At 52.3% G+C, this 10614-nt stretch overlaps 1 protein-coding gene across 1 annotated transcript; it reads right to left on the minus strand.

Annotated features, from left to right (window-relative positions):
- Window positions 1-260: 260 nt before the first annotated feature.
- On the minus strand, window positions 261-6430 carry LOC130386240 (APC membrane recruitment protein 1-like). Its single transcript, XM_056595035.1, has 2 exons — window positions 5654-6430; window positions 261-4767 (listed from the first exon to the last, which is right to left on the minus strand). The coding sequence occupies exon 2, from the start codon at window positions 4644-4646 to the stop codon at window positions 1767-1769; it is 2880 nt and encodes a 959-aa protein (XP_056451010.1). The 5' UTR covers window positions 4647-4767; window positions 5654-6430; the 3' UTR covers window positions 261-1766.
- Window positions 6431-10614: the final 4184 nt, after the last annotated feature.

A 10614-nucleotide genomic window follows, 5' to 3' on the forward strand; every position in this document is an offset into this window, starting at 1 on the left:
TGTCTTGTGTGTGGACGGACCCTGTCAGGCCAGGGTGTTCGCTCTCACGGTGAATATCCCCGCTCAATGCAACTCATATATAATGGAGACCATTACTGCATATGCTAAAAGCTGGATATCAACATCTCCAGGTAAAAGGGTGTACTATTGTCTACTCTAAAGCCTGGTATGGCTGCATATATATCATTACTAATAGATAAGAAGTAAACTTGTAGTTACTTATTAATGAATGCTGATTTAGATGTAGTTTGAAAAACAGCAGAACATTACGCCTTTTATGATATGAACCCCCTTCTTGCCCAGGTCAACAGGTAGTTGATTAGAAATCTGATGAAAGAAATAGTCCAACTTCTTCAAACAAAAAATATATTTAACACACAATGTAGTTCAAAATACACTGTTCAAATACAGGGTTGAGAAGTATAAATACAAATCATACGACAGATGTACAACATCACACTAAACATGACATGTTTGTGACACGCACAAACATGGGACACTTCAGCTCCTTGTTCGCCACACGGATCCGTCGCTAACTGGTGGAAGCGGGTCAGACCCTGGAAAAACAGGCGAGGTGTGGTGGAAAAATAGGGCACAAAAAGCTTTATCTACCAGGACAGACATGTATTCGCCATGATTGAAGGTTTAAATGCAGTTTATCTAGAAGTAAAGTGTAAGGATCTTCCTTATGAAAGAAAGATCGGTGAGGACTCAGTCCGCCCAAGCAGTCAGAGGTCTCAGAAAGCACATTTTAAATGGTCCATTCTCTTTTTTAAACATTGCTATGCTGCCTATACTGGACTCGCTAAAACTAACAACTAGAGAGTATCTCTGGTAATATTCCTTACAGACATTGTGTCTCATCATGGATGAATTAAGAAGAGTATAGTTCATCTTTGTAGTTACCTAAAAATCCTATTTGGCATGTAGAAAAGAACGAAGCAAGAACGTTTAATAATACCGCCACGAAAAGGTATAACCCCCCAAAAAGAGACATACAGGCACCCCTGTGCAGCTAAAGGTAGCACAAGAACTAGCATTGGCACTTTCAGCTTTAAGCAGAGCAGTGTGGCCCAGCCCACCCACTTTAACTGTGCAATAGAAGAAGGCTATTCGACAAAGTGAAGCTACTGTGATAATCTGGATAGTCTGGCTACGGTATGTTAAACACGTGCAAACAGCAGCTTGTTACACGAGTCACAGATGGAGACGTTTCAGTGAGGATACATTTCAATGAGGTCTACTTGCGATTAAAGTAAAGTGATTACACAGTGAGCACTAACCACGTGTAAATCCGTGAACTAACAAAGTATAAAAAAACGTGTATTCCTTTCAAAATGATATGTAGTGACCTAATGCGAGAGGCTGAGCTGTGGGTCCTGGATGCAATGGGCCTTATCCAGCGAACGGCCATGTTGGTCTCCATCTTGGATCCAAACGCTAGCTGCGTGGGCGGAACTGCATGATGGATACCGCATTCAACCTCACCACCCAGCTAGCGGTTAGATCCAAGATGGCTGCCAGCTGGATCAGGCCCGTGACCGGGGTGATCACAGACCACACCTCAGGAACCACAGATTAAAAATACACCAACTGTAAGAATCAGCGTTGGTAAAAACGACAGGACACCCTCGTTATATGCATGCAGATGATGATGATCTCCGGCTTATTATGGGATGTTTCCGCAGACAGTAGCACCGGCTGTACCCCTGGGTGACCTCGCTGCATAACGAACCCCCTCACCACAGCAGCCATTAAACCGCCGTCTACTTCTTACCAAATGTCTGAACTTTAAAGGCAGGGGCGTAAAAAACACCCCCTTCTGATTCCCCCGAGGCCGCCACCATGGTCATCAGGTCCGAGCCCGTCAGGTCGGGGAACGCGAAGGTGCTGTAGGGGGAGCCCGACTCGCCCGGCGGCAGGCGAGGGGCGCACTGTCTGGTGTCCCGGGCCCCCCCGGCGGGGAGGCGGTGGGACGCGGCGCTCTTATAGTCCCTGACGGACGGGCGCGCCGCGGCACGGCGGAGGGCTTTGACCTCGCTCTGGTCGTCCGTCGCAGCCGAGCGGCTCGACGCCGGAGCGGGCCACGGAACAACGCTGCCGCCACCGCCGTCGGGGGCCTCAAACGCGGACCCAGAGTGTACATTCTTCGTATCGTGGGGGGGGTACGCCCGGTGGGAGCCCCCGTCGGCCGGGGGATAGACGGGCCCGGCCGCCGCGCTCCCGGGGTACTCCTCGGCGCTCCGCTCCAGCCCCTCCCGGTCCAGCGAACGGCTCCTCCGCTCCGAGGCCGACGCCGACGCCGCCTTGGGAAGGCCCAGGTGGCGCGGCAGGCTGGCGATGGTCCACGCGTCGCCGAACCGGTTCTGTCCGTACACGGAGCTCAGCGTTTGGTAGTCGCAGCGGGCGAGGTCCTCCTTCTGCAGGTAGCTCTCCTGGAAGGCGGGGTAGGGCGCGGAGCCGCCGTCCTCCTCCAGGCCCTCCCGCAGCTGGTCGTCGTACTCCCCCTCGTTGTGCATGTCCATCACGTCGAAGGTCACGATGGTGGGCAGCGCCTCCATGTTGGGGGACAGGGAGGAGCCGGAGTCCAGGCCGTCCGCGTTGTCCCTCAGGAACTGCGAGTGTTTGGTGTAGTCCACCAGGGCCTGGGAGAAGCACACCGTCTGCCCTTCGTCCGCGTGGTCGCGTCCCGGCGAGCAGGGGTTGCTGTACGACGAAGGCAGGGGTTGGTTCCCGTCGGGGGATCCTTTCGTGTCGCTGAACGTGGGGGAGAATCTCGTAAAGTCGGGGTCCTCCACGCTGCCGAACGAGTCGGCGTGGATGGACTGGAGCCTCCTCTCGGCGGGTTCCAGTATGTTTCCGTTTTCACGGGAGGGATCCAGGTTGATTCTGTTGTTGTTGTTGAAGAACTCCTGGGTCGTCAGATTGAGGTTGGCATTCTCTTGTGGGCGGGAGCCGGAGAAACTTTTCGAAAAAGGTGCAAACTCTTTGGATTCGTTGCACATGACCGCGTCGTACACACTCGGGAAGTCCTGGTCCTCGTAGAGGTTGGACCCCATTTCCAACGGATTCAACTCGGGAAGGAAAGCCGTGTCGGCCATCCCCTCCGAGCCCAGCCCGTACCCGCAGGACTCGGAGCCCCCCAGCCCCGACCCGTTCTCGTAGTGCGGGCTGATGAGGCTCTCCTCCGGGACGAACAGCTCGTAGAGGGCGTCCCCGCTGTAGCTGTCTCTGGGGATTCTGTCCGTCGGCCCCATCCTGTCCAGCTTCGCCTGGGCGTCCTCGGGCCCCGGGGTGATGGAGTCGTAGTAGCCCTCGTCGCTGGTGGGCGCCGAGCCCTGATGCTCGCTCTGGGGGGTCAGCTCGTCCGGGGTGAGGGTGGAGGCGTCCGTGGCGCTGGACTGCTGGCCGCCGCCGCACTGGGAGCTGGTCAGGTCCGAGGTGGGCTCTGTGTTGCTGGAGCAGAACATGTCCTCCTCCCCGGGCGTCTCCCCCCAGAGGTCGCGGAGCCCGTCGGCCTCCAGGTCGTCGGGGGAGGCCATCTCCTCGCCGCCGCCCTGGTACGTGAGGCAGCAGGACGAGCGCTTCCCGGCGTTGCGGCTGCGCTCCCCCGAGACGGTGCTCTCCGCCAGGCTGTCGTCGTCCTGGTCGGCGATGATGTCGCCGCAGCCCGTCAGCGAGTCGAAGCTCTTCAGCGACGCCACGTCCTCGAAGATGAGGTCGAGCCGGTCCGAGGAGCCCGGCGGCCTGGCCGCCGGCTCCGCCTCGGGCGTCAACCCCAGCTGCGGACACGACTCGCTGTGCGCGACGACAGCCCCGTCGAGGTACTCGCCGGACAACGTCGTCGACGTGTTCTCGTCCTCGTGGTCGTCGGGGATCGGATCTCGGAAGGACAGGGAGTCCCGGGGCCCTTGCTCCGCGAAGGCCCTCGTGTCTCGGTCGTTACATTCGGGTGGGACGGCGGCGGCGTCGCTCAGCGTCGCCCCGTCAGGCATCTCGGGTGAAGACAAGCTCCCCAGGCACTCGTTTCGGTTGGCGTCCTCCCGCACCACGACGACGACCACAGCAGCAGCAGCAGCCGGCACCTCCCCCAGAGCCACGGACGAGGGCAGCGTCGTCATCTCGTTGCTCTCCGCCTCGGCGTTCCTCTGCGCGCGGTGGAGCCGGATGCTGTGGAACAGACCCCTCAGGCCCTTCTTCTGCCGCGGGAACGACTGCGACTTCTGCTCTGCCGCGGGGTAGAAGTCGCCGCTCGCGCCCCCCTGCACGCCATCCCTCCGACCGAGGGTCCCGAAGCTTCCCCCAGAGGCGCCCTCGCTCCCGGGACTGTCCCCGCAGCTCGCCTTGCTGAGGCCATCGTGGGTTCTGCTCTTACCGACTCTCTTCTTGGTTTGATTCTTGCTCCTCCCGCCGAATATGGCGGGCAAAAGGCAGATACTTTTACGCACGCCGAAGAACCTCAGGGCGGTTCTGCGTAGTTTGCCGGGCGCCGGGGGCTTGGTGGGGGCGGGGGCGGGGGCGGGGGCGTCGGGGTCCGGGTGGGGGTCTTCCAGGGGGTCATGGACGCTGCAGACGGACAGATGCTCGCGGGCCAGAGTCAGATGCTTCGTCTCGCCGTCCTGCTCTTCCACCTCGCGGAACGCCATGGCGGTCTCCTCCCGGAGCAACGCGGCCGGTGGATCAGACGCCCATGGCGGTCGACCAATGGGAATCAGCTCCGAGCACAGCTGGAGTCCAGCTCTCCGTCAGGTCCATCGATTGAGAGGCCTGAGATTCAGAAAATCCATCAATCCTTTATCTAACCAGGTAAGATAATTCATTGAGATTAAAATATATTTTACAAGAATGACCTGGCCAAGAATGCAGAAAAACAAATGAGATAGAATGAGACGCCCAACATGAGAGGCTCATTGTTAATTCTTCTTTCAAAAGGTTCGGTTCGGATTCACCCGTGACACTCACTACTTTCTAAACAATGAGTCGGAAAACCTTCTTTTTCATTTGGTACAGTGAGCAGGTTGGGTGTTTAAATTGTGATCTTTAAAATGTTTGCTACTGAACTGACTATTATTAGTAATGATAAATCACACCCATCATCCTACTTTCAGCAGCATTGGCAGTTTCATTGCAAACATTGCATTTCATTCAGGCTCCATTCAAGAATGAATCAAGGGAAAATTGAAATAGGTGATGTTAAGGATGTTGTGATATTTCAATATTGCATTCAATAACGTCACTGTAACCTATTTCAGGAAAATTAACTACTAATCCTTTGTAACCAGTGTCAGGGATGAATGAAATCCTTTATAACTGGAGTTGGTGATGCATTATACCCTTTGCAACCATTCAGGTAAATGCATTATACCCTTTATAACTTATGTCTGGGTCTATCTTCTTACTATTCCTTCCGGTATTCATCCAGACTACTAGACTTCCCGGCCTGGAACGGAGACCCCGTAGCTGGGGACCCGATTCTGCGATCAGCAGCAGATCATCCCCAACTTCCACTTCAGTCCCAACCTGGCTCGGTTTGTTTTGGGGCTAAAGGCTAACCATGCTAACCCTCCCTGTGGCTCTCTTATCCCGCCTGGGGTCTGATTCCCGCGGGGATTTAAAAGCCCCGGCACTATGAGGTGAACGGAAGGCCACTTACTGCATATAACGGAGTGTGGAGGTTACACCTCACCGGGTCGGTCCATCATCACGTCCCAACATCTTTCCTTCTTTTCTTTCTTTTTTCTCCCCATTGGAAAAAAGATTCCCGGCGCTCGCTGACGACGTCACTAGTCCCGCCCCCATTCCCTACCTGGTCTATTATAAATATTACATGTCAATGCAATGATGTAAAATCAAATCATAGTGTTTCTTACTAGTAAAGTAATATTGTTATCATTCAATAATAGTACTCAATACAACACACGATGTCCACATTATGTTATGTTGTGCATTGTGAGTAATGGTTTTATCAGATGTGTTATGCTGATGTGAAATAAACTAGAAATATAACATTTAAAGTTAGTTCAATAAGAACCCAATTTAATCCATGAGTTTATCTCATGTACCTGAGAATATCAAAAATATACACAAAATGAAGAAAACATCACACATTACAGCATACATTAGAACATTAAAGGATTGTGGTAAAACAAAACAGTTTTAAAAATATCTACTTCAAGTCCAAATACTATAAACACGTTAACAACTAATTTTGGATCAATATTTACATATAAACATAAAAAGTATTCATTTTTCTTGAATATCCATACAGCCATTGTATGTAACAACTCCGAACAGTGTCTTGTTTCATCTGTTGAAATGCATTTGACGGAAAAGTTTCAACTAGAGTTGTCGACGTCTTCCTTCATCCACTGTAACAAAGTGCTACTGGTCCTCTCTCCCCAGGCCGGGGAGCGGCTCCTCCTCAACGCCCTCAGGCCTTCGACTGGCGGACGTCGGTCCACTCGAGCCTGGTGCTTTGAAGGGCCTGGGTTTTCTTCTCGTCCACCTGGACGTAGTCCACCTTGTGCTCGTCGACCAATAGCGCCTTCTGGTGGACCGACAGTCACATTACACACAATTTAGAAAGACCGCTGCCTAGGTAAGATTTATCTAATAAGTTGTTAAGTTAAGAAAAGAACAATGAGATGTACCAAATACAATAAAAAAATACAGAATCCCTTTAAATTCAATAATTAAACAACATTTCACTGTGAAAACCTTTAAAGCAAATAGGCCTATGCATGAATATTAAATAAAGAAACTAAGAAATTAAATATCTCAGATATACAGTGGAATTTTCAAGGAGCTATTATTAACACATTTATTTTAATGAATCATAAAATGACCACGATGTGTCATCATAGATTAAGGAAGCAGTCTATGTCGACAATGCGACAGCTACAGGTGTGATTCACTGATTCCAGAGCATTCCGTTCCTGGTGACCGATGAGCTTGTTGTTCTAAGTAACGGTGAATCAGGCTCTGACGGAGATCGAGAGAACGAGAGAACCTACCTTCTGTACGGGAGAAGGGGAGGCCGAGTTGAAGTCCAGGGAGAGGTAGTCCAGGTTGGATCTCCTGGGCCACGAGCCGCTCGCTCCGTCAGAGGTATACTGGAACTGTAATGATCCCGTCAAACACCTCATTCATCAATAAAATAACTGGAGTCATCATGCTAATATACTAATATATTAAAACGACTGCTACTACTATGTGATTTTTTTTGTTTCTGTCCGAAGATATTTAGAGTGAATAATCCAGATACAGGTCATTAAGGAGCAGGTTTCATTACCATTGGAGTGTAGCAGTCGTCTGCGTCCAGGTCGTCTTCGTTCTCATACGTTGGTCCACTCGGAAAACCATCCACCATGTCTCTGTGTTCGGAGCATCAGGACGAATACACCTCACACATCAACGTCACACATAAGCGGGCACTTTGACTGTGATACTTATAAGATGCAGTGCGTTGCCAACGATAGAATGATAAAAGAGACTTGAAAAGACATAGGCCTATTATTTCAACCATGAAGTTAGAATCCAGTTTTTCTCTGAGCCAAGTCACACAGACATATTGGACCTAATCAAGTTTTGTCTTTAGATTTGCTTTCGCTTCCTTATCAAATGTGGTGGTTCGTAAAAACCTGGATAGTCAAGGTCTCAGAAGAAAGTCTGTTGAATTGGATACTGTGCGTGTGTGTGTGTGTGTGTGTGTGTGTGTGTGTGTGTGTGTGTGTGTGTGTGTGTGTGTGTGTGTGTGTGTGTGTGTGTGTGTGTGTGTGTGTGTGTGTGTGTGTGTGTGTGTGTGTGTGCGTGCGTGCGTGCGCGTGTGTGCGCGTGTGTGTTGGCGTCTCACCCTGATGATGTCATCGGCGGGCCTGCGAGGGGTCGCGTGGGGAACTCCCTGATGGTGGAGAGGCCCCGCAGGTCGAGGGGCGGGGGTCGCGCTGCGGGAGGTATGAAGTCATTGTTAGGTTTGGAGCAAAGCGTTTGAAACTTACATCGATTTAACCTCTTTACTCCTCCTCCTGCTCTTTAGGAGGACGCTATGGGAGCTGATATTTATTGTATTTATCACCAAACTCTACTTGTTTTTAAAGGTGGAATAGGAATAATTTTTTCTCAGCAGATCCATTTTATATTATAAACAATTTCATTAAAATTATTGATTGCATTACATGATTATGAAAATCGATTTGGGATGGATTGATTTCTGGAAAGCAGATCTTGGAAATGTCCAATAACTCCTCCGCCTACTTTATTACTCTACTCTGATATCTGTACTCTACTCTGATATCTGTACTCTACTCTCTACTCTGATATCTGTACTCTACTCTCTACTCGGATATCTGTACTCTACTCTCTACTCGGATATCTGTACTCTACTCTCTACTCTGATATCTGTACTCTACTCTGATATCTGTACTCTACTCTCTACTCTGATATCTGTACTCTACTCTCTACTCGGATATCTGTACTCTACTCTGATATCTGTACTGTACTCTCTACTCTGATATCTGTACTCTACTCTCTACTCGGATATCTGTACTCTACTCTGATATCTGTACTCTACTCTCTACTCTGATATCTGTACTCTACTCTGATATCTGTACTCTACTCTCTACTCGGATATCTGTACTCTAGGCTCTACTGTACTCTACTCTCTACTGTACTGTAATACCTGTACCCCAGGCTCTACTCTACTCTAACACCTGTACTCCAGGCTCTACTCTACTCTAACACCTGTACTCCAGGCTCTACTCTACTCTAACACCTGAACTCCAGGCTCTACTCTACTCTAACACCTGTACTCCAGGCTCTACTCTACTCTAACACCTGTACTCCAGGCTCTACTCTAAAGTGTTCCTCCAAAGCAGCGGCGGCGGCGGCTCTGTGTCCGTCCACCTCGTCTCCCTCACCTCTCTGCCGCGGTTTGAGGTGCCGGTTGATGGGCGGGGGCAGGAGGTCGTCCTGCGGCCCCCTCAGGGGGCTGTGGCCCCTGGGGGGGGCCTCCAGCCCAGCGCCTGGCCCCCCCAGGGGCCTCATGGGGAGGTAGCCGTCAGAGGTGTCCAGGGAGCAGCGGGTCAGGGAGGCCGACATGGGAATGTAGGCCTCGGAGTCAGCCTGGAGAGCCGGCGCAGGGCTGGAGAGCTGCGAGGGCTGGAGGAGCACGGGACAGAAGGTGAGATGGTGCTTCGGTCTGGCCGTTGCAGCAGGAAGTAAACGGTAAGTGGACCGCATTCCTACAGCGCTCTTCTAACCAGTGGCCGCTCAAAGCGCTTTACAATACTGCCTGACATTCGCCCATTCACGGACACATTCACAACCACGCAAGGCGACAGCCAGCTCGTCGGGAGCAGTGAGGGTGAGGTGTCTCGGGGACACCTCTAGGCTAGGAGGAGCCGGGGATCGAACTGGCAACCTTCCGGTTACCAGCCAAACCCCGCTCTACCTCCTGAGCCAAATGTGTCTGTCCATGTCTGTCCTTCTGTCTCATAATGAGTCTGAAGTTAGTTAGTCATTGAATGGCGGCCGCTCACCAGATTGAGACTCAGTCTCTTGTTCCTCAGGGAAAATTCTGTGTGTCCTGCAACAGAAGACAGAGAAGAAGAACGTTCAGCCGGGTGTCAGGAGCTGTTTCCCAACGTGAAGGAAGCACGCTAAAACGGCCGCCCTTTTAAGGACGCTACGTCATAGAACGCCGACAAGCACTGTTCCAATGTTGAGAACACTCAAAACATATAAATATTAAAATATTTACCACTGGAGCAATATTAAAAAGCGGAAGCGCTTCCACACTAGCAAGTCGTTCCAAACTCTGACCGCTACAAACGCTAGCCAGCACTCTAGCCCCGTCTCCATAGGACGCGACTCGCAAGGAAGAGTTCTAGCAAGGCTGCAGCCCTCACGTTGGGAAACAGCCTGGGACAGGAACCCCAACGCAGCCCCGCCCATAAACTCCACTCCCAAGGGGGGCCCCCACCTGTCAACGCGTGGTCCATCCCCGAGAACGAGATCCTCCTCGGGATTGGTCGAGAGTGATCTAAGTGCGACAGCTCATTGGCCTGCCACGGGCCGCTGGCGTGTGGTTGGTGGCCAGGCTTGGGGGGCAGGCGCGGGACTGGATGCTGATTGGTGCACAGCGAGAAGGAGGAGGAGGAGGGCAGGGGGAAGGGCCCGTCGAACGGGAAGACGCTGGGGGAGGAGTCTCGCTGCAGGAGGGCGGAGGAACCGGATGAGCCGGAGGAGAGCAGGCGGCTGGCGGGGTCGAGGGTCACGGAGCCGGGCGCGCTGAGCGGGGGTCTGAAGGCGTGGCCGAGCGGCGGGAAGGTGGAGGGCGGCGTAGAGAAGCTGTTGGAGAGGTGGTCCTCAGGGTCCGAAGACCGCGGTAGCTCCAGAGAGCTGTCAGACGTGAAGCTCTCACACCTGCAAGGGAACAGACGGACACAGCAGAGGCTGCTGGTGAGGTCTGGGCTCGGGTCACTCTCCCTTCCCATCTCCCTCTTTACCCCCTCTTTCTCCCATCTATCTCTCCCTCTCCCTCTTCCCCCTCTCTCTCTCTCTCTCTCTCTCTCTCTCTCTCTCTCTCTCTCTCTCTCTCCCCTCTCTCTCTCTCTC

This window comes from Gadus chalcogrammus, chromosome 7, assembly GCF_026213295.1.
Source record: "Gadus chalcogrammus isolate NIFS_2021 chromosome 7, NIFS_Gcha_1.0, whole genome shotgun sequence".
Taxonomy (NCBI): Eukaryota; Metazoa; Chordata; class Actinopteri; order Gadiformes; family Gadidae; genus Gadus; species Gadus chalcogrammus.

What these genes read in the sequence shown, in the direction of transcription:
- LOC130386240 (XM_056595035.1), bottom strand. Translation starts at nt 4,646, where the DNA reads ATGGCGTTCCGCGAGGTGGAAGAGCAGGACGGCGAGACGAAGCATCTG.